The 24130-nt window shown below is 49.2% G+C and overlaps 1 protein-coding gene across 1 annotated transcript in view; it reads right to left on the bottom strand.

The window, feature by feature from the left end:
* The window catches only part of LRFN2 (leucine rich repeat and fibronectin type III domain containing 2), a 38618-nt gene extending 16455 nt beyond the window's left edge, over positions 1–22163 (bottom strand). The window contains exon 1 of the mRNA XM_057699956.1: positions 20764–22163. Within this exon, the coding sequence (XP_057555939.1) occupies positions 20764–22163 (1400 nt within the window). The remainder of the gene's footprint in view (positions 1–20763) is intronic.
* Positions 22164–24130: the final 1967 nt, after the last annotated feature.

Below are 24130 nucleotides of genomic sequence, written 5' to 3'. Positions count from 1 at the left end.
GTGCAATAAAAAGCAGCCATCAGTAGAAACGAACACAACATTTTAAATCAACTATGCTCCAATAAAAATGTAAAAATAAATAACAGTAATCAGTATTGCCTTTAGTAACTTGGCAATAAATGAATTTCTGGGCTGTTTCTTAAAAAAACCTCAGAGTTTATTACAAAAAAAAAAAAAAGTAGCCATGATGATACTTACATTTGGTGTCTGAAGATCAAGTTTAAATCCTGGCCCTCTCCAGCTGCTAGCTGAGTGATCTTGAACCAGGAGATTGTTGAGAAAACCCCCATAGAATTGTTGGGAAAAACTACCAAGCTCGTTGGACACACTTGTTAAAGTGCTTGCAAAGGTAAGGTGTCATTTTTTATAATGGGGACCCTCAGCACCCCAGCATGAATGAGTGACCAAGAAACTGACAGGCACCTCCCCGAGGGCTGCTCCAAGCTGCTTGCCTGGAGGCTGGACCCCACGACCAGGGGCCTGCTCAACTTCCAGGTCACTGAGCTGCAGCGCCATTGTGTCTGCTGCCCCACCCTGCAGGGAGATGCCCTTTCCAGCCGGTGGTCCAGAGGAGCCCACTCAGCACTCCTCCAGCCTGCGTTTCTGCTGATCCTGCCTCAGACACCTCTGCCTCTAACAAGCAGGTTGGCCAGGAAGGGATGAAACAACTTCTGAGGTGAGACCTGAGTGGGCAGTGGGGAGGCCACTCTGTCCAGTCAAGTGGATGGCGGAGCAGAGCTGTCCCCACCCACCAAATATTCTCCCGTCCAGCTGGATGGACAAGGCTCTAACCGTGGCTCTCTCGGGGACTTGCTGTGTGACCTTGGGCAAGTCACTTTCCTTCTTTGTGTTTCAATGTCCAATTCTGACATTCTAGAATTTCACAAGAATACCACGGGTGAGGGGTGACAGGAGCAAGGGAGAGGCAGGAGGAGGGAAGGGGAGGCACGGCCACCAAAGGGCTGTGGGAGTTCAGGCAGAAGGTCCCCAACTCTGAGCACACATGGGAATTGGCACCAGAGTGACCTGGGCTCTGGGCTCAAATCCTGACTCACAACCTACTGGCTGCATAATCTTTACCCCAGTATTTAACTTCCCAGAGCTTCAGTCTTCTTGTTTGTAAAAACAGTCTGCAAACTTAATTTGCAGAGTCATATGAGGATTAGAAATAAAGTAAGGAAAGCACTGGCATATGATATATACTCAATAGACCATATATGTATCTAGTGAACGCTTACCTACTTTATCATCTATCATCTGTCTATATCTACCTATCTACCTACCTACCTATCATTATAGTTTTTATAGACAACACTAACACCATTCAGCCCACCCATCTCCCAGCAGGGCCTCTTGCAGCGGTGAAGGTGAACTATCTGGGGGCACTGGTGGGGTGTCTGGGGGTCAGCACCTCTGCTGAGTGGGAAGATAAACCTCACTGTGGGATCTCTTCACTAGTCAGGAGTTTTCACGTGAGGCTGGCCTGACCTAGACGTGCATCGTCCTGGTTTTAACTGGGAACAACTAAAAGCAGTGTTACTAACCTCCCCCTCCCCTCCCCACCCTCCCCAACCTGGGCCAGCGGCTCCTGGGGGCACAATGAGCCTCTACATGTGCTTCAGGGTCCCTGGAGGATGGCCCTGTGGGTCTGTGATCTTAGTACGGAAGTAATCATGTGAATGGACCTTGTGTAAGTAAACCACAGACGTACGTTTGTAACTTTCAGGCAGTCTCTCCAGCACTGCTTATTGGGGTGCATGGGTCTGAGGCCCCAGAAATTGGGTCGCTTTCCTCCCTCTCCTGGTCCGGCTGGGGAGGGGTGATGCTGGGCCTCAGAGGGGGCCCAGGCAGGTGAGGGGCCTGCCCCTCTCCCACCCAGGCAGGCGGGATGGAGGGTGAAGCCCGGCGGGGGCACTGTGTGTGTGTGTGTGTGTGTGTGTGTGTGTGTGCGCGCGTGCGCGCGCATGCGTCCACTGACTGGTGTGTATGTGTGTAAGTATGTTGTGTGTGTGTGTGTGTCTACTGACCAGTGTAGAAGCATCACTGGAGGGTGAGGAGATGAGAGGAGGGTGTTGGCTTGAGGCTGTGAGCCTCTGTGAGCACTTGTATGCGTCAGCCTGCCGAGCACACCCTCCAGGGGCCTGCGAGGCTCTGCGTGGTGGGGCCCCACGACCTCCCGGCCCCGTCACCTGGACCCTGCCCCTCGCTCCCTCCCTCTGCCGCAGCCACCTGGCCCCCGGTGCTCCTCAGACACGCCCCAGCCTTGAGGCCTCGCCTGGCTGTCCCCTCTGACTGAAATGCCCTTCCTGCAGACCTTGGCTTGGCTCACCTCCGTCAGGTCTTTGCTGGACATCACCTTCTCCGTGAGGCCCCCCTGGCCACCCCATTTAAGGATGTGATTTGCCCACCTCTCCCCAGCCCCTCACCCTGCTCTGTGTAGCGCTGACTGCCTCCCCTCCCCTCTATAATGTGCCCATGTATCCTGTGTGTTGCCCGTGTCCCCCACGAGGACGCGGATGTCCAGGTGTTCTGTTCACTGCCGCATTCTGAGCCCCCAGAAGAGTAGCAGTTATTTTACAGCACATTTGCCTCTAGTTTCTCATTTGTAACACGGGGACGATAAGAGAAGCTATCCACTTCTGAGAGCTGTTGGGCCGATTAAATGAATGAATACCTTAAAGCACCGAAGACAGTGCTTGGCACACAGCTCAATAAATGTTGGCTCTTACTAACTACACTCTGTCACTGCTCGGGAGATGGAATGGAGTGAGTGGCCCACGTGAGGATGCAGCCATGGAGGGAGTGGCCCACGTGAGGATGCAGCCATGGAGGGAGTGGCCCACGTGAGGATGCAGCCCGCCAGCAATCACACGGGGGTGAAGGTACTCAATAAACGCTTCTCACCTCACTCCCACCCCACCCCTTAGAAATTCCCAGGAAGGAACATTGCCTGACCTCCTCCAGTCATGGAACCCATATTTTTAGGCCTACTTTGGGTGAGGGTGTTAGGTATCAGTAAATTTACTATCTGTTTGGATTTTGTTGTTGTTGTTGTTTGCTTGCTGTTTATCAAAGGAGGAAGCAAGCCAGACTCCAGCCTGCCCCACCCTGGGCTGCCTGGCCCCCAGGTCCTATAGGTAGTTAATAGCATGTGACCAACAAGCGCATCCCATGATGGGTGTGAGAGCAGCTTGGCCTATGTGGTACCTGAGCCCAGGAGTCGGGTACCCAGATTCTTCTCCCAGCTCTGCAACCCCTGATAGGCTGGATGACTTGAGGCAAGTCCCATCTCTAGTCTGAGTCTCTGCTCTTCCCTGGTGAGGGGTTGGGATTAGACCGTCGCTAAAGTCTTTCCAGACTCATCTATTCAAACGATTTTTATGGACCACCTGTTATGTGCCAGTGCTACCCTAGAGATTACAGCAGTGAGCACAAGACACAAGTCCTTGTCCCGTGGAGTTGACATTCTGGGTGGGGAGAGGGCAGACAGTACATGATTAACACAACTGGTAAATTACGTAGTATGTTAGAAAGTGGAGTGTGCTATGGGAAAAAGAAAAAGCATAGCAGGCGAAGAGAAGGTGAAAGGGTTAGAGCTAGGGAGGGCAGACTCAGCTCTATGTGGGCCAGTCAGGGATAACCTCCTTTAGAGGTGACATTTGAGATGAGGGACATCTTACATTCCAGGAACCTACGAACTTCTGCGATTCTTGGCACTGCTCTATTGCAGACAGAGCACCATTTGGGGTCCTCTGGAGTCCCCACCTCTTCTTTTTTGTCCTTCTCTGAGCACACCAAGCCCCAGCTTGCCCAGTGGGTGATGCGGCCAGAAGACAGATCAGCCAAGTCCCCAACGGCGGTGAGTGATTTACCACCGTCTTTATTCACACTCCGATATTTCACAGCTCCCGTGGCGCTGATGGAATAAATATGACCTTTTATTCTTCACTTTGCTTAAGACTCAAGGTCAAACAGCCCAGCTGTGATCTATCGGTTGCTCCCTGCACCGGCCGTCTGTAAGCCAGGGAGCCCCATGGCTGTCAGAGATTCGTGGTGCCCCCTCCCAGCCCCGCACCCCACCTGCCCTTCGGCTCCGGGCCCGGGCCTTGCTTGGCTGAGGAAGCAGCAGCCACGGTGGCTCTGGGGGAGGGTGGCTCATTGAGGGCAGAGACCAAGCCATAAACCTCCCCCCTCTCCCCTGAGCATCCGCCATCACGAGGGTTGACCCCATGACCCGGGTTTCATTTCAGTCCAGGGAGGAGGCAGCCATGGGAAGGCCGAGAACCATGGTTCAAAGGGCAAGTCATAAATCAGAGTGCCCAGGAGTTTTCTCAGCATGGAGAGGGGATGAAAAGCCTGCATCAGATGGAAACTTCCAGGCCCTTTGGGCAGCCAAGGCCTCCCGTTTTCAAAGAAGCCTGCCTTTGCTTCTCAGACACCAGCAACACGGCCTGAAAATTCTTCCACTTGTCTAGCTGGGACCTCTCCCTGCAGCACCGCCTCTTTCCTCTCGTTTCCTCCTTATTTGTGGGTGGGTGGGATAGATGGTCTGGTTCATACTTCCCCTGCTTCCTCCTGGTGGTTCTGAGTGACAACGGGGCTGCCGGTCTGGGTTTGCTAATAGATTAGGTGGCTGGGCAGGGGCGGCTAGACAGTCTAGAAAGGAAATGAGGTCACTGGCCTCTATTTTGAACATACCACCTAATACCCTAAGACACCTATCTTGCTCCTCCCCATCCTAACTCATGCCCTGGGAGGAAAAGGAGGGGCCAGGAGTCTCTGCAGCATAGCCAGCATGGGTTTGAATTCTGGCCCTGCCCCTTCCGAGCTGGGAGACCTTGGGTAGTATACTTATCCTCTCTGATCCCAGAGATTCCTACCCTGTAAAGCGGGCATAATAGTAACAGCTGCCTCCCAGGGGTTGCACGCATGCTCAGTGCCGTGGGACACACACAGCAAGTACTCAAAAAGCTAACTACGTGTTCCAGTCCCAGGTGGGACACCTTGGGCAAGCTTCTTAACCTCTTTGGGCCTCAGTTTTCTCATCAGGGTAATAACAGCACCTTCTTCATTGTGATGTTGCAAGAATTAAATGACCTAATACATGGAAACCACTTAGGAGAATACCTGGCATGTGGTTATTTCTCAGAAAGGTCGGCTCTTATTATCATCACCATTACTGGAGGGGAAACCATCTGCAATCACTTGGCACTTTTGACCTAATCCCCATCAATTGGTTTTGTGATTTATAATCCACTGGCTTCCAACCAAGCACATAAAGGGACTTGCAACATGAAAACACATACAAAATGAGACAAGTAAATTTTTTAAATGTTTCATGGCAGATCGAAAGTCAGTAAGAAGGCTTGAACTAGAGGACCCCAGGATGTCTATTGTGAAATCCAAACAGTAACCTCAGTTATAACCCTTACATACCCACCAGGTTGCCATGCAGCCCTGGGCCACTTCAGCTTGGGAAGAGCCTAGGGAAGAGGGAGAATGTTGGCCTCAGAACATGTGAGGGGAGTGGCTTTGTTAGGGCCACAGTGTGGGACTTGGACCATAGGAGGCCAGGGGCCTGAGTCTGCCTTCAGATGAGGGGCACCCCGGTCCACTTTGCTCTGTCAGGCCCATCCAGCAAACTGCCTACTTCTGGGTCCCACACATGCAGAGGGATGGTACAGCTGGTGCACATCTGAGGCAAGGGAATAGGACATGTGCCACAGGACACATCCCAGCTCCCTTTCTGCTCCAGGGACAAACATGGCAGTCCTGTACCTGCAATGCCTTCCATGTCTCTTCACTGACTGAGCTCCTACTTGACCTTCTGGGTCACCTCCTCCAGGAAGCCTTCCCTGACTTCCCCAGGACCTACTCTCGCATAGGCTCACACAGTTTATCACAGCTGTAGTATCTGAATCAGTGACTACACAAGTACATAGTCCTTTAATGCCTGTCTCCCTGGGAAATACTAGCTGCAGGAGGCAGGTGGGGGGGTGGTGGAGGGTGGAGTCCTGTTCTTGGCTGTCTTCCCCATGAGGGGCCTAGACCTGGAATCATAAGCAGAAAAGAAATATCCCTTGAATGACTAAAAGTAAAAGGCAAAATGGAAGACAACAGTGAGGGAGGATCTCGAATCTGAAAAAATAGCACTAGGTGAACCATGAGAACTGCCTGCAAAAATGAAACAGACATATTATGGAAGAAGGATGAGTTTTATTCCTGATGAGGATGAAGACAGAATCTAAGGCTAGGAGGTAGAGGGAGATTTAGCTTAAAAGCACCCAGAGGTGGTCTGGGCTCTTGAATAAAAAGGAGGGCAGGTTCTTGTGTCTGGAAGTTATCCCCTACATGGGTCCAGTTAGCATCCCAAGGAGGTGGTAGGAGCAGGGTGGGGGGGTATCGGTAGGAAGGGTGGTGGCCATCATAAGGATTCATGAAGAAAGGAGAGGGCTGGCCTGGATGACTTTGAACTGCCCCTTTTTCACTCTGAACTTTTTTCAACCTATGAGAGTAGCAAGAACTAGGCCCATTTTAAAGACAGAAGAATAGAGACACAAGAGAGTTTTAACAAATGAAAAGCTGAATTGGTCCCAAGCCCTTGGCTCGCCTTCCCTCTCCCTGAGCTCTCCCAAGCCCTTGGCAATAGGTCCACATGAGGGAACTGGGCTTCGAGATTGCCTGATGACCCTTTCCTGACCCCTCCCTCCCTCGTCCTGCTAGAACCTTCACTGTGCCCTCCATCATATCTGCATCCTCTGCTGGCCAGTCCCAGAGGAAACCACTTGAGTATCTCCCATGACAGATGCAAAGAAACACATCCCTAACGGTAGAATTTCAGACCTTCTGATCTTCTGTGAAGGCAGTATTTTTGGATGGGATTCTATTCCTAGGCCTGCTTTAGGCAGGAGCAGGGAGAGTGGAATTTGGGTCTGGCTCTGGGCATTTTCCCCCGACCTCAGGAAGGTAGCCTCCACCCACTCACTTTGCTGCAGGACAGAAGCTTCTTTCCAGCCCCGCTGCCCGAGGGAAAGGACTGCTGAGCAGCAGCCTAGCCAATCTGGGAATTTTCAAAGCCTCTCTGTTCCACTCAGACCTTCTTTTGATCGATCATCAAAGCTTATGGGAAAAGCAGCCTTGGGAAGCAGCCCTTAGCAATGGCTCCCACACGGTGGCATTCTGACAGGTGGTAAAAATATCTTGCTGGTGTTCAGTGCCTGCTGCCGCCACCATCTCAGCTTCCAAGATCCTGTCTCGGCGCCCAGGACCTCAGCAGCCTCCCCACCTATCCACACACACCCCCCAGGAGACAGAACACAGGTCACCGAGCCCCTGACCACCGGCTACCCTCACACCCACACACGCCGCCCCAAGCGTTGGGGCCGGTCATCAGCAAAAATGCTCTTAAGAGCCACTAGAGAGGGAGATTTATTCTCAGAAATACTGCAGCACATGTCTAATGAGCTAATTAAGCAAGAACATAAATAATTACTCCCTCTCAGAGCGAGAGGACTTGAGGGGAGAGGGTGGGGGCGCTGACTGAGGAGCTGGGACAGTGATGGGTGAGCTCTGCAGGGGAAGATGGGAAACGTCTCTCTTCTGTCGCCGTGGGCTGGGCCTCAGGGAGGTTCCTGGACCAGGCCGACGTAGCCCCAAAGAGTCTGCCAGAAAAAATCATCACAAAATGCTGCATTGTTCCCTACCTGAGTATTTCCTGCTCACGCACGTGCCCATACCCTGACCTCCCTCCACCGTCAGAAAAAGACCAAGGGGGAAATTTCAGTGGAAGGGGTCCTTCCCCCATTTTATGGATGTAGACCTTAAGGAGCAGGAGGTTCTCAAGACATAGCTAAGACCCCTGCAACCATCCTGTACCTGATCTACCTGGTTCCACCCCTGCCCCCTATAGTCTCTTTTCCACCCAGCAGCCCGAATCTTCTTTCTTAATCACATCATGCTACGCTCCTGTTTTCAACCACCCGGTGGCTCCCATCCCATTCCAGATAAAGGCCAAGGCCTTGTTATGGCCTATGAGGCCCTAAATGATGCAGCCCCATCCAGTTCTCTAACCTCACTCACTGCCACCCTTCCTCTGGATGGGCTGGAGTCTGCTGCGTCTCCAACAGGAAAGGGCACCCTACCCCAGGGCCTTTGTACTTGCTGTTTCCTCTGCACGGCCCTTTCTCTCACTCCACTAGGTCTCTGTTTCAAGGTCACTCTTCAGAGAGGCCATCTCTGACCACCCATCTAAAACAGAAGTTCCCCAGGCTCTGTCCCCTTACACCACTTATTTTTCTTCCTAGTGCACATTTAAAATTTTTCATCCCTCTCCATAAGAATGTAAGCTGCTTGCAAACCAGGACTTTGCCCATCTTGTTCTAACCCTGTGGTCTTGAGTAGATTCTACCCCAAAGCAGACACCCAACAAGTATTTATTGATTGAATACATAAAAATCTAGATGCCAAAAGTCAAAGTGCAGCTTGTGCCTAGACCATTCAGTTCCAAATCCAGAGTTTCTTCACCACGGGTCATTTCTCCCCTTGGAACTTGATCCTGGCTCCCCACAGCCAACAGGAGAAAGCTTGAAGTCAAAACAGAGCACTGGTTACGAACCCCAGCTCCACCACCTCCAAGCAGAAGGACCTTGTAAGTCACATCACCTCCCTATGGGTCAGGGTCTTCATCTGTCAAATGACAATATCACGCCTCACAGGGTTAATGTACCAAATAGGAGAATGAAATACACAGCACTTCTTAACAACACTGGGAATGTAGTAAGGGCTCAGTTAATACAGCTATTGTGTATGACACTCAAGGGCACCCACAGTCTGCTCTCTTCTATCCTCTCTGAAAAAACATCCTATTATTTCTCTAGACCTGAGGGTCTCGAAGAGTGGCCCCCAGATGGACAGCATCAGCATCACTGGGAGAATGTATTAGAACTGCAGATTCTCAGACCCCACTCCAAACCGACCCACTCAGAAACTCAGGGGGGTAGGGCTGCGTATCAGTGTGCTAACAAGCCTGCCACGTGATTCTGATGTATGCTTAAGTTTGAGAACCACTGCCCTAGAGATAGTCTTTCCACTAGGTAAGCCAGGTGTGGTAGATTGAGCTGTTGGACCTGTTTCTTCACTTCTCTGTAATAAAATGAAACTTCCACAGCCTTCCCTGACAGTGACTGATGTGCATGCCCTGCCCCTTGACTTTGGGCTTGGCCTTGTGACTTGCTTTGGCCCATGGGATTTAGACGATGTCATGCCAGCAGAGGCTTGACATTTGCATCTTCACCCGCCTTCTTGCATTTCTGCTATTGCCATGAGAAGAACATACTCTGGATGGCCACTACACCCTCCCTGGGCTCCAGAATGAGATACACAGAGAAGATTTAAATGAGACCTGGAGCCTGGATCCCAGTCCAGCCCAGCCCAGCTGAGACCAGGTGAACGCCAACCAACCTGCAGACCCACAAGTAAGAAGATACAATAGGTTGTAAGCCACCTAGATTTTGAACTCATTTGTCACACAGCATTATTGTGGCAGCACTGACTAATACACTGAGGCTCTCAAGGGCCTTGACCAGGCCTGATCATTCCTGGCCTCTTTCTTTATTTCTTCCACCTAAAACAGCTAATCCCTCCCCTCTTCCCTCTGAATCCCACCTAATTCCCAGGACACGGCTTATACCTCACTACCCCTGCTCCCAGAAGCTCTGCCCACCCAGGCACAGAATACACCCCTCCCAACCCAGGCATGTGAACATGCTTCCATTAGCTCATGAAAAAGCTCAAGTGGATCAAGTTCACCAAACAACTCACTTACATTTCCACCTTTTAGGTGGCTAATTACTGAACTGAAAAGCCCCTTAACTTAGTATTATCACTAACTAATTACCTGGTTAGAAGGTTAAGTGTTTAATAGTTCCGTGTGATGTTTAATTTCTGAACAGGTACCTTCTTGATGATGCAACAGAAGTTACTTCCCACATCTGGACCAGTATTCCCACCCACAGCATCAGCCCCACACCACAGCACAAATGGGAGTCCATCTTTGGAGCCCACCCCAGCTAGAAATAGCTCTCCTTTGTAAATAGTGAGTGAGCACGTTCATCTGTGTCGCACGTCTCCGTGGCCCTGCTCTCACCCTGGGCTGGCACATCACACTCTGTGGTTTTGTGAGATTCTGCTGGCTCACCACACCCGCCACCTCTGAGGCTCTGAAGATGACGGGCATTCATTTGACTTCACGTCTGGAACCCTTCTGTCACCCACGGGGGGCCCACTCACATGCCAGACCACAGGCCTAATTGCCAAGAACTCAGACATCCCTCTCGGCGTCTCGCTCTGTCTCAGTGTCTCTAGCAATGAGAAAAGAGCACTCACAGAGAGGCAGAAAAGCAGCCCAGATCATCTTCCTTCCCAGGCCGGCCTCAGCTGCACTACACGCTGGCTGCCGACTCCTGGGACTGTGTGGGCAGGTGCTGAGAGACGTGAACGACACTGATGCTTTTGTTCGTATAGCTCTGTGCAGGCTGCACGTCTGCCCAACATCCATCCTCCTCTCCTAACTCCCCAGCAGAGCCTGGATTTTATTTGAGAAAGCAACGTGCCTGAACAAACGACCAACGTTCTCAGCCTCTGATGAGGACTGAGGAAATACAATGAGATATAAGCAGGAATCATTGGGTGGGAGACTTCTGTGGGACTTTTGAAAGGGGCTGACTCATCTGGAAGGTTGGTACCTGTCTGTGTTTGACTTTCCCAGGAGCAGCCTCTAAGACAAAGATTTGAGTGCCACTAGTTTATTTGGGAGGTGGGCCCAGGACTCTCTGAAATGGGGAAGAAGGTCCATACGGAGTGTTTTGCTAATCAAGTTACCATTGTGAGCAATCTGGGCTCAGTCCTGCCGGGCCCTTCTGGGAGACAGCATGGAACATGCCTCAGCTGTCCTTCTCTCCCCTGGGGGAGGCAGCTGGAGTGTTCATCTTCCAACTCCCTCTGGTATAGGCTGGGGCTGCTCCTGGGGACATCAGCGCTCCTTCTCTTCAGCTGCCCTCCCTGTGGGCTGGGCACACCACAGGAAGTCCCAGGGGGAAGGGTCAGCGACCACGGGAGCACTGAGCCACACGTTAAAGACTGTGCAGCCCTGAGAAGGAGTCAGTCCCCGAGGTCCATGGAACTTCCATACCAGCCCTGAGCTACCTCCCTCTGGAATTCCATTACATGACTGAAACAAACCACCAATTTGGCCAAACCACTGTAGTCAGATCTCTGCTACGAGAAGCACTTCATACTATCTGAAGATGCTCTTCGTCACCCCTTACATCTTTTCCCATTTCACAACAGCCCTGTGAGTTACTATCAGGGCAGTTATTATCATCCCCATTCTGCAGATGAGAAGCCTGAGGCTCAGAGAAGGAAAGGGAGGGGAGATAAAAGCCCACGTCTGGAGCCCCTGATTCTGTCCTCCTGGTGTTAATCACTCAGCCTCAGCCAAGGGGTAAGAAAAATGACTCCAGCAACGAAAATGCACAAGGTGCTTTTGTTTCCTAAATGTTTCACATACTTTATCTCTTTGGAGATAAGCCCATTTGAAAGGGTTTGTATTTCAATGTTATAGATGAAGCAAAGTCTCAAGGAGGTGAGATGACTAGGGCAAGGTAGAGCTGGGATGGGAACCCAGGTCTGCTGACTTCTTCCCTCACCAGAAGTTCAGAGACCAAACCCCCAGCTGTGGGATTTATAGCAGCTCTGCCCCCAGCACTGCCTTTTCCCCAGGCACAGCAACCTGATGCTGAACGCACATCAGGGTCACCAGGGGGCCCCACCCCAAGCTGACGCAGGATCTCTTGGAGAGAGGCTACAGCTCCCCGTGGCTTCCAGCACACAGCCAGGCTTCGGGAACCCTGGGGTAGTGGGAAACCTCAGGCTTGGGGTCAGAATGCCTAGGTTTCAGAATGCCACCCCCAGCTCTCCTGAAGCTGTTACGAGGCTGAAAGGAGCTGGCTGCTGTGAACACATTTGGGGAAATTCTAGTTGTCAGATGAGTGTGTTTGGCCACCAGCATGATCCCTAAGTCCCAGACACTCCTCAAGCCTAACCCTTCCCTCTGTAAACCTTCTTTGGTGATTTCCTGGTGAGAAATAAGTAATATCCCCACCCCCATCCCCAAACCAACAAAATGTATATAAAATTAACAAGGGACTGGTTCTTTGGTTCTCACTTACTAGAGAAGGAAAAGCCACATTCCAAAAGAAAGGCAGACTGGATGCCCACTATACTCCCTTTACTCCCGCTAATTATCAATTTTTCTCTCTTCTGAGATGTCTTCAGACAGACCTTTTTGAGAATAGAGAGGGAACGACAAGTAGAGAATTTAGTCACCTCTGAACAGATGCCCTGAAGATTTTGGAATCTGAGTATCATCATCTTCTTGTGAGGAGCAAGTGAGGCAGGATGAGAAAGTAGTAATATGATTTGAGACACTCTTGGAAGCCACCCCTGAAAAATGTCTCTCCTATGCACAAACCTGCTGTGGGTTTTGAAATTCCACCATTAGAGATTCACTCCTTTGGGTCTTTCAGAGTTTTTAATTGAACTACGAAGATTTCTGAAAGGGGTTACACCTTATGCCTTGATCTCTTAAAACTCTATCAGATCATTTTCTCAGTTTACAGTTTTCTTGGAGTAAGGTTTTGAAGGAGCCACAAGAAGAAGCCTGGAGAACAGAGACAAGAAGAGGGGGCCAAGAAGGGAAATTGGACAGGTTCCTAATAACAGTAAGTACTGACATGTATCCAGTACTTTGTAGTTGACTATGAAAGATGTGCTTTCAAATCTGTAATCTCATTCAGTTCATGCCACTATCTATATGCGGAAAGGAATCTCTGTTCCCATTTTACAGACAAGAAAACAGAGACTGAGAGTGATACAGTATTTTGTCCATAGTCTCAAGACTAGTATATGGTAGAGTTGGGGTGCAAACTCAGGTTCCAGAAGTGCTAGCTGCCTTCTTGTCTTTTCTATATTACTGGCAGTGCATTGGGCCTAGTTTTAGAAAACTACATTTCCCAGCCTCCCTTGCAGATAGGTGTGGCCAGAGAGATATAAGTAGAAGTTATTGGGTGGAGCTTTAGAGAACCTCCTCCCCTTTGCCCTCTTGTCCTTCTGTTTTTCATCTCTCCTGTTGTATAGAAAGGAGATGTAATAGTTAGAGTGCCAGCAGCCATTTTGCACCATGAGGGAACCTTAAGGACAGAAACTGTGTGCTGAGGTTGGCAGAGCAGAAAGGTACGAGCTGGGCCCTTGGTGGCCATGCTGCCCAGAATCTCAGACTCAACTCTCTCCCACTGGACTTCTTTTACACAAGAGACATAAACGCTCATGAACTTAAGTCTTGTGAGGTTGAGTTTTCTGTTCATCCTCATCACCATGGCTAGACCTTAGAAATGTGGGGTAAGCAGCTAAAGTTGGAAGAGAAAATCTCAGCACACTCCCAGTGGGTTATCCCATCCTTCTGAGAAAAGGAGGTTACAGTTAGTGCCCCTCAGCCCAAGTCTCCAGCCTTAAGGAAAACCCCTCGGGACATTAGTGAGTTGTGCCCCAGCATTGGATGTAGGATACCACATTCCTAGTCTTTGCTTTGTGGAACCTTGGGAAATCTGCTCAATTCATTAAAGACAGTTTCACCAGCTATAATATTTGTTCTGTCCATCTCCCCTTGTGGATGTCAGATTTCAATAGTCAACCAATGTAAAAGAAATTTAGAAAAATATAAAACCCAAGGCAGGCTGACTTTGGCTCTGACCAGGAGATATTTCTACCCCAACCCACCCCAGTTTCCTCCTTTATACCTTTTTATCTCTGCCTGTGGGGGTCCAATCCACCCTTTCAGCAGAGCTGAGATGTCAAAGAAGCAGCTAAGTCAAAGAACTTTTCTCCTGCATAGGTGGCAGCTCTTGCACATGGCATGACCCTCCCTTTAAGGAGCACCCGTGCCTAGCAGTTTCTCCCCATACCCACAAGACCCCAGGTTCATTAGTAAATTTCCCTGAACCCCATGGTGGAGATGGTTGCATTTTCATGGAAGGGAGGGAGCTGGTCTCCACTGAGGTATTGATTCATAAGATCCTGATGGGGTAGAAACTGGCTGAACCTGCCCTCTTATTCTTTCCCCAGAGGAGAGACAGAGCAACAGTAAAAAAAAAAAAAAAAAAAAAATGGCCCACCCCGAGCCTTGCAAAACTCAGTGGGGTGGTCCAGTCTCCCCCAAGGTGGGGAGTATGGCATGGAAGAATACGGCATGGAAACGGGGAGGCTGCAGATAAAGTTGGGGTGGGGCATGGAATGGCTACTATCTTCTGCCACCTTCAGGGTCTCTCACCCCATAGTCCTTTATTTTTTCTACATGGAGATGATGACAGCAGAATAAGTCACATGAAGACAAGGCTGCATCCTGGCTAATTCCACACTATGCTTTAGAAGTACGCTGGCTGTTCCCCTGGCCCTCCTGGGGACTGTTCCAACATCACGCCTGGTGACAGATGTTCTTGAGGACTCTTGGAGACAAGTGTTTGTGAATGTCACTTGGGCTGATAATGACATGCAGGGCACTTAACTTACCATGTCACACCGGGGATGAGGCAGAGCTGGGATGGGCTGCTCCTCTCTCATGGGGGAGGGGAGGCCCCCTTCTTTCTGACTCCCTTCTCTTCATCCTTCCTCTTCCCCTCGATGACTCCTCCCCGCCCCCTGACACTGCCCCCATTAATGCCAGCCACTTCCTGAAAGGGCAGGCCCTGGGGCTGACAGATGGAGGAGGTGGTCCTCCCCAGTCACAGGGGAAACAGGCCAGGCCCCACCTGTGGACCGTTCACGGCCAGCATCACGCAGGGCTACCTGCAGGGCTCAGCTGTGTGTACTCAGGGACGGCAAATGCCTTGGGAAGTCAGCAAAATCCATTGGATAACTAGGGAGCTAATTATCTGAGATAGAAAAAGTAAAGCGAGATACTAGTTCATAGCCAAATTCAAATCCTGAGTTATCCATGGTTTGGAATAAGCCGTGCCTCTGCTCTCCTTTCCTGGCATATAGAATAGAACCTGATGTTTCAGACACAGCTCACAGCCCCTAGGGCTTCTGCAGGCCCATGCTGTCAGTCAATGGTGACCTGTCAAGGATGTGTCCAATCTGGCTGGACAATTGAGCCTCCGCCAAAGTCTCTATCGGTGACCTCAGTCCCCGGGGCTCAAACCCCAATGAGACAGGGCACCCTAACCCTGGGAGGCAAGATGCCATGCGGCCCCAACTGGCAAAAGCAGGTGGGTTTAGCAAGCGTGGTAACCATATTGTTTTGATCATGGGATGATGTCTTAAACAGAGTCACAGACTATCATGGTAGGATCATTTAAGTCAAATGTTATAGTCAGGCTGCACACTCAGCATACCTGGCATGGAGTCAGCCTGGTTCTGCTTGAACCCTTCTGGTACGGGCAGCTCACTATCTTATGGCAACCCTTGTTTATTCTGCTGTTGGGCAGCTCTGATGCTCTCTTCCATTCTCTGCAGTTGACTCAATAGCTGTTGTGGGCCGGGACTTACTAGGAGCTGAGGATACAGAAATGAGTACCCATGAATAGCACAAGCTAGAGAGGAAGAAATACACAAGCCAAATCATTTTGCAGCCAGATGGAGAGCAATGAGAGAGGTATGTACAGACGCTGCTGTTGGAATTTTTTTATTGTAATGGGCCGATGCCTGTTTTCGTGTTTGTGTGTGTGTCTCTGTGTGTGTGTATGTGTGTCTGTGTGTGTGTGCATTCCTCTCTTCCACTCATACGGTCTTTGAATAAATTAAGGGATATATGACTGCTTTCCCAAATCCTGTCATCTCCAAGGTAACCTCTGCTCATCTCACAAGATTCTAGAATCCCATTCTCATTAATGGATCTCTGGATATATTGCAATTGGTAAAGATAATCTCTTAAGACTATGTTAGCCTGTATTAAATGTGTTACAGCTCCACTCTGACCAGCTTGAATGATTCAGTGATTAAAATCATAACCTCCCATGATCTGAGAACTTCACTTCTGTTAACACAACCCAAAATTATAGGAGTCTTTCGGCAGCCCCATCACTTTGCGGCCACGATGTCCTTGAGATCAGCTAAAACTCTGAGCTGGTGCCACACAAAATTCCAGTCAAGCCAGATTTGCCTCACCTTGAACTCACGCAGTTGAGCTTTTGAATCAAAAAGAGTACCTATTTTCTGTGTCATTATCCGTGTCAATAAGAAAACATACTGAGCAGTACCGAATGGCGGGGGGGGGGGGGCAGCTGTGGAGGAACAGGGCAGAAGCTTTCTTCCATGCTCACATCAATTTGTTAAATAGTTCTCAAGTCTCCATTTTGTCCCGAACACAGGGTGAGACTTTGTTAAGAGTCCTTTACGATTGTGATGCACTGTTTATGGCAGTGAGTCACGGCCTGTGGAAACTCCTAGGACATTTCCCAACAGCATCTATCCCCCCAGAGGTTCGGGTCCACTTCCTTCCCCTGTGGAGAGGCATGGGGTTGGGGTCACGGAGAATCCTGTGTCAGGAGGGATGTCATTAAGGAGGGCTGCCCTAGTGAATGACGAGAAGGCAGACTGAAAAAACTACTGGGTCACAAACTAATGAATATAACAAAAAAGAAACTGACTCACAGATATACAGAGCAAACTAGTGGTGACCAGTGGGGGGAGGGGCAAGACTGGGGTAGGGGATTAAGAAATACAAACTACTATGTTTAAATAAATAAGCTACAATGATGTATTGTACAACACAGGGAATATAGCCAGTATTTTGTAGGAACTATAAATGGAATATAGCCTTTAAAAACTGTGAATTATGGGACTTCCCTGGTGGCACAGTGGTTAAGAACCTACCTGCCAATGCAGGGGACACGGGTTCAATCCCTGGTCTGGGAAGATCCTGGAACAACTAAGCATGTGCACCACAACTACTGAGCCCGTGTGCTGCAACTACTGAAACCCACATGCCTAGAGCTGCAATGAGAGAAGCCACTGCAATGAGAAGCCTGCACACTGCAACGAAGAGGAGCCCCTACTTACTGCAACTAGAGAAAGCCCACGCACAGGAACAAAGACCCAACACAGACAAAAAAAACAAACAAACTTGTGAACCACTATGTTGTACACCTGTAAATTATGTAATATTGTACATCAACTATACTTCAATTTAAAAAATGGAAAAAAAAGAACTATTGGGTCATAATGTGCCCTGAAGACTGCTCAATACTTGGGCAGGATTTGCCCCTTGGGAACCTTTGTTGGGTCCTGGCAATCAGCGTTCTTTGCCAAGGGCTCACAGCCATCTGTTGAGCAATCCTGCCTAGCCTAGCATCCTGTGCTTTAGGGGTCTAGTCTTCAAAAGCAGACTATCTGCCCTTTTCCCATCTTGGGCACTTCTCTTTCTGTCCATGGTGTCTCAGGCCCACTCCCACAGGCTTGGGAACCTCAGCTAATGTCTTTTAGTCCTGGGACGTGACCCTTGAGGCCCGGGGACCAGAACTCCTGCAGAGCAGTGTGGTGTCCCTGTCGGCCCCAGTTTCCTTGTTGGGTGTTGGCCTTGCTCTTCTCATGTTGCTTGGATTCAAGTTCTATCTCTGCTACTTACTCTCCATGTAACACTTTGGGCGAGTTTCTTATACAGGAAGTGGAATAAGGGTAGTTCTCACCTCCTGGGACTTTGAGAAGACTCAGTGAGTCTTGTATAAAGCCCTCAAAATGGTGCCCAGTTCAACATGGATTTGTACCATTATTGCCGCCCCTGTTCTTGCCGGGGAAGGTGGAGGTAAATTGGCAACCATGCGGCTTTGCCGGCGGCTCTTGTCTAGTTTCCCTGCAGCCTCCTTCCCAACCAGAGGATCTTTGTCATTTGTCCTTCCTGCTATGAACATGGATTAAAAGCCCTTTTCAGCCACTGTTAGCTCCTCTATTCAGTGTGTGCTCCTCTTTAATATTCAACTTTGGACAGAAGCCTTTCTGCCCCTCTTTTGTACGTGTCCCTGTTGAAGGCTGAGCACGTCACGGAGCCACTGTGCAGCCTTCTGGTGTCTCTTCTTTCTTGTGGGGACAATTCACTTTCTAAAAATCTACTGTATCCTTCTTGGAGTCTCTTATTTCTCCCAACAGCCAGATTCACTGTTAGGGTGAGGGCAGCAGGGCCACAGTGGCTTAGTCTAGGCACTGAAGCCAGAGGCCTGGGTTCACATCTGTCCGGCCTCTATTTTTGGCCGTGCAATCTTGGGAGAGTTTTAATTCCCTTGGTGTTTTATACTTCTTGGTATGTCCAAGGGTGCCATCTTGGCAACCTTGGCTGGCTGCCACCTTGATGCTAGCTTCTCCCCCTCGCAAACTGCATGTCCCTTCATCCTGCGCCTTTGCAAGCCTCAGAGCTGGAAGCTTTTTGCCTTTACACTTTATATCAAAGTCAAAACCATATAATAAATTCACAAGTGAAGAAATGTACTTATTTTCAAAAGGTCAACCTCACAAGGTATCAAAGAAATGCAAATTAAAACAAGTTCCACTTTTCACCTATGAGATTGGCAAAAGTGAAAGTAATTATATATTCTATAATTGGCAAGGGTGTGGTCAAAATGGGTACTGTCACATTCCACTGGTGAGAGGATAAATAAATGTTTACATGCAATGTATAAAGATTATAATTTACCCGTGAAACCAGTGATTCAACCCCTAGGAAAATATGCTAGGAAATCACTGAAGTTGCAAAAATATATTTATGTACAAAGATATATCCATTGCTGCGTTACTTTTAACATTGAAAAATGGAAGCAACCTAAATGTCCAACAATAAAAGATTGATTAAATAAATGATGGTATAGCCAAATGAAAAATATTTTAATACCATAGGATCTAAGCAAGCTACAATGTTGAGTGGAAAGAATTAAGAAACAAAAGGACACACTAAATTGATTATAAGTATTGTTTTGAACTGAAATAAAACTTAGAGGCCAAATGCTTCTGGTTAACTTTGAGTGATGGGATTAGAGGTGATTTTTCTCTCTCTCTCATTTTGTCTATGTTCCAAATTTTCTACAAAGACTATTACTTTTATAAGTAGAAAAAATATATACGTAGATTGTTTAATTTCATATATATATGACTGCATACATATATTGTTTAATTTCATATATATATATACACACATATATATGATATGCATATACTTCAGTTATGTTCTAATGCCGCTTTCTCTACATACTGAGAATGAAGCCATTCTCCAGACAAGCCACACATATGACACCAGGTAAGGGAAGTTCCTTGGCTCCAGAAGCTTCCATGGTGCACCCACCCTCTGTCTCATGGACTCTGGTGAATAAATGCCTTCCTTTCCCCACATCTTCTCATACAGAGACCAATTCATCAACTGAGAAAGTCAGAGCTGGAAGAAACTTCATTGACGGATCCCGGTTCCTGACCTCTCTTGTACCGTGGACCCTTCAGCTGTCTGGCGAAGTCTATGAGACCCCCTCTCAGGATAATATTTTAAATGCATGCAGAAACCATACATTCCTTGAGCCGTAAGACTTTAAGCCATGTCCATCATATTTAACACAAGCTGAAGCTGGCCAAGAATGGAACACACCTGTGATCAGCCCCCGACCCTCTGGCTCGGATCCATCGTCTATTGGAGCCCTCCCTCTGAATAGCTTAAGCAATTCTGTTGCAGTTTTCAGTCTTAACTTCCCTTCTACCAGCCTAAGAGATGGCCCTTTGATCTTCACAGCAGATTGACAAGGTCAACATCACTGTCTCCATTTCCAGATGAGGAGACTGACACCCAGGGAGGTCAGGACAGGTGGGCAGGATGACCCCACCTCTAATATCCAGTAGGCTCACATGACCTGCTCTGGTTAATCAGAGCTAATACAGGGCTTCTGCGGGACCAACTGGGACAGGGACACTCTTCTCCTTCTAGGGCTGCTCAAAGGGAAGAGATGTCTGAGTGTGACGCCAAACCAGAAGAAAACGATACTTAGGGAAGCTACAAAACTGAGAATGCAGGATGTTTGTGGGGCCTTTGATCTACCTGAGCCAGAGGCAGGTGCCCAAGTTTTCAAATATGTGAGCCAACACATTACCTCTCCCTTTTTCTTTTCTTTTTTTTTTTCAGCCAGTTTGAGTTGAGTTCAATTACCTGTTGACTAAATCAGGTGTGGATTATCCCCATTTTACAGATGAGGAAAATTGAGGCAGGGCAAGAGCATTAAATGACTAGCAAGTGGCAGAGTGATGATCTGAATTCTACACTTTTTGACCTTAACCGTGACTGCCAAAGAGTCCAGGTGAAGGCTGGATTCATCCCTCCTTGGAGGAGTCAGATCCTTTGGCCAAGAGATCTGCTCATTGTTATTGTGTGTCCTCCATCTGAGGCTCAAAAAGAAAGTTCAGAGGCTCATAGCCACAAGACCACCCACCACAGCCACACCTCTGGGAGGCACAGTCCTCCCACATACACATCTCTTTGGGCTGCCCATGTGGGGTCCCCTCTTCTTAAACTTGTAGGTAATGTTCATTCTATTTCCTCTCACTGGCACAAAGGTCACAGTTTGTTCCCAGAATCCCACAGACACCTCTGGGGAGGTAGGGCACAGGTGGGAACAGCTCTAAACCCTTCCCATCATTTCCTCCTGGCCCAGCAAGACACCTCCCTGCATTACCACAGCCCCAGCTCACCTGTAAATCAGTACCTCATCGTCAGAGCAGTTGTACTGCAGCTGGTACATCTTCACCCGGGGAGCGGACTTGCTGACTGACCACTTGACCAGGGCCGAGGTGGTGGTCACATCAGACACCAGCACAGCCCGTTCTGGGGGGCTTTTGGGAGGCTCTCCACCCCCACTGCCTCCACCTCCCCGGCTGGTCTTGCTGGAGCCAGTGATGTCGGAGAGGCGGGACTTGGGGGGCGCTGTGCGGCTGGTGCTGTTGCTGAGGTGTGGCAGCTGGACGATGGAGACCTCCACTGTGGCCGTGGCCTCCCCGGCGGCATTGGCGGCGATGCAGGTGAAGGCACCGCTGTCCTGAGACGTGGTGATGAGGATGTCCAGGGTGCCGTTGTCATACACAGCAGTCCTGGAGGAGTTCCCCACCAGCCGGTCATCGGGGGCCACCCAGTGGATGAGGGGGCTGGGGTCCCCAATGGCCTTGCACTTGAGTGTGGCTGCCTGGCCCTCCAGGACCAGCAGCTTGTGCGTGTGCTGGGTGATGAGAGGTGGTTCGCACACAAACTCCTCCTCACGCACATGCCAGAAGTATCGGCCCTTGAGGCCCCCCGGGGAGCCACAAGTCTCCAGGTCATCGTCCCGCTCGAGCCTCCGCAGCCAGAGAAGCTCGCAGTTACAATGCAGCGGGTTTCCCCCAAAACTAAAGGACAGGGGTGGAGCGAAGGGTGTGGCCGTCAGAGCAGAGGCCTGGGAGCGGGCAAAGATGGGGTCTGGGGGCAGCTTTTGCAGCCGGTTGGAGGTGAGGTCCAGCCGGGCCAGTTTCTGCAGGTCAGCGAAGGTGCCCTCGGCAATGTGGTCCAGCAGGTTGTGGTCCAGGCTCAGCTGGTGCAGGTTGACCATGCGCCGTACGGAGCCCCAGGGCAGGCCATGGAGATTGTTGTAGGAGAGGTCCAGGTCCTCTAGTGTCAGCAGGAAGTCCTCGAAGGCCTCGTCGGCGATGCCACCCAGCTGGTTGTTGTTCACGATGAGGTGCTGCAGGTTGACCAGGCCCCGCAGGGTGTCCTCCCCGAGGCTGGGCAGCCGGTTGCTGTCGAGGTGCAGAGAGCGAAGGCTCTCGAGGTCCAGAAAGGAGAAGGGCTGGATGTGGCTGATGGTGTTCCTGGACAGGGTCAGGTCCACCAGCCCCGTCATGTTGGCGAAGTCCTGGCGGCCGATGTGGATGATGAAGTTGCCACCCAGACGCAGCTCCACGGTCCGCCGGTCAATGTCGGGGGGCACGAAGAGCAGCCCCTTGGAGGGGCACAGGGTCCCCAGTGACTCAGACAGGTTCTGGCAGACACAGTACTTGGGGCAGGCGTCGACCACAGCAAACGCCATGCCAAACGCCAACAGGCCACCAAGCAGGGTCTCCATGGTCTGGTCACTCAGGCCGCGGCGCCTGGAAGGGAGGGACACAAGGTCAGGGTCAGGAGGCAACTTCCTAACGCCCTTGCCCAGAGCTGCCTCCCCCTTACCCACGCCCTGCTTTAGGGAGCAGTGGAGTGGCATCTGCTCATGCAGGTGTAATCTCTTCAAGCAATCCCTCCGATACAGTCCTACTTTTTCCTTTCTCCTTAGCTCTTATCACCTTGGAACGGACTATTTAATTTACTTATTAATTATGTTTATGGAATATTTTCTATCTCCCCCACGAGAACGTCAGTTCCATGAGGGCAAGTACTTTTGTCTGTTTTGTTAATCCCTATAACCCACGCCTCTAGCACCGTGCCTGCAACATAGTAGGTGCTCAATAAATATTTGTTGGGTGGATAATTCCATACTAGAGGTTCGTCTGTTAATCACTGGATTTGAAAAGTGCATTATGGATGTATTTTGAAGTGATTCTGCCTTCTTAACTGGATTAGGCTCAGTGCGAAATCAAATTGGACTGACATTCCTTAAGAACTAGAATGTGGACAAGGAGAGAGCTATCCCTGGGAGACGCCAGGGTTAGTGGGGAACTGGGTCTGCGTAAGTTCTTCACCGCGGAGAATCCACATAGTGGGTGAATCTCCGGGAGTTCAGGGAAGTAAAGAAGGGAGTGGGATCGGAAGCCAAGGCACGTTCTTCTGAGCATTTAGTATGTGCTGGGTCCCCTGCCCAGATCTTCATATACATCAACTCATCTGGGCTTCAGGAACACCCTTTGCAGGGAAGGGCTAATCTGTGTATATAGATGAGGACTTGTCCATGGCCTAAGAGCTTCCTTCAGGTCCTTACACAAAAGCCACCTTCTCACAAGGCCCCACCCTCTGTGCACATCCCTCCTCCTTGCTCTGAGTTTTCTCCTTGGGACTGATCACTATCTAACTTACTATATATTTCACCTACGTGTCTTGTTACTGTTTGTCTTCTGCACTGGCAACGAAGCCCCAAACGGTTGGGGCTTGTATTTATTCACTACTGAATAAAAGGTCTAAAGCACTGCCTGTCACATAGTAGGTGCTTTTGCAAGAATGACTATCCAGGGAAGGAAGGAGCGGGGCTTTGGCTCAAGTCTTTGAAACTCCAAATCTTACAGTTTCCTCACAATTCCATTTGGCTCTATTTATGTAGTACTAAAAACATTAATTGAGTTGGACTTTTGGAAAATCATTGCACACTGGTTGTGTAGCACCATGCAGACCAACACCTCTCAATTTGCCTCCTAGGAGTGCTAATTAGGATTCTGCAAGGAAGGCTCCTAATGCCAATGAATTGGGAAGTGCAGCCCCTTCTTGCTCACTCTTGCAAAAGCTCTCTAAGCACTAGCAACTTCAGAAGGGTTGAGAAATTCTGTGGCAGTAAAGAAATTTGGATTAATGTTTAATTCTGCATTGCTCCTTTTTTTTTTAAGCTAAATATACTCCTTTTTTTTTGCATAACAACTATTAATACCTTGAGGAAGTAGAGCTCCATTGCTCCCAGTTTAAGAAGCACAGATGCAGACAAAAAACCTAGCTGATAAAAAAAAAAAGATATATAGTAAATTTAAAAACCTATTCCAATCAGATATGATTTCATTGTGAAGATCTGAATTCCATCATTGTGTCTCTTTAAGGGTAAATCACCCGCCTGAAACCCTTCAGGTGGGAGATTTACTCTACATTTCATATGTAATGAGTGCTATTCCTGAACAGCACTGTCCAATAGAAATATAAGCCATAAATGTAATTTTAAATTCCATTTAAATTACATGGCCATATTAAAAAAATGAAAAGAAACAAGTGAAATAAATTTTGATCATGTATTTTATTTAACCCACTATATCTAAAATATTATTTCAATGTGTAATCAATACAAACACATATGAATGACATGTTTAACATTCTTTTATTTGTACTAAGTCTTCAAATCTAAGT

Source organism: Hippopotamus amphibius, chromosome 11 (assembly GCF_030028045.1).
Source record: "Hippopotamus amphibius kiboko isolate mHipAmp2 chromosome 11, mHipAmp2.hap2, whole genome shotgun sequence".
Lineage (NCBI taxonomy): Eukaryota > Metazoa > Chordata > Mammalia > Artiodactyla > Hippopotamidae > Hippopotamus > Hippopotamus amphibius.
This window is presented reverse-complemented; position numbering and strand designations above follow the sequence as displayed.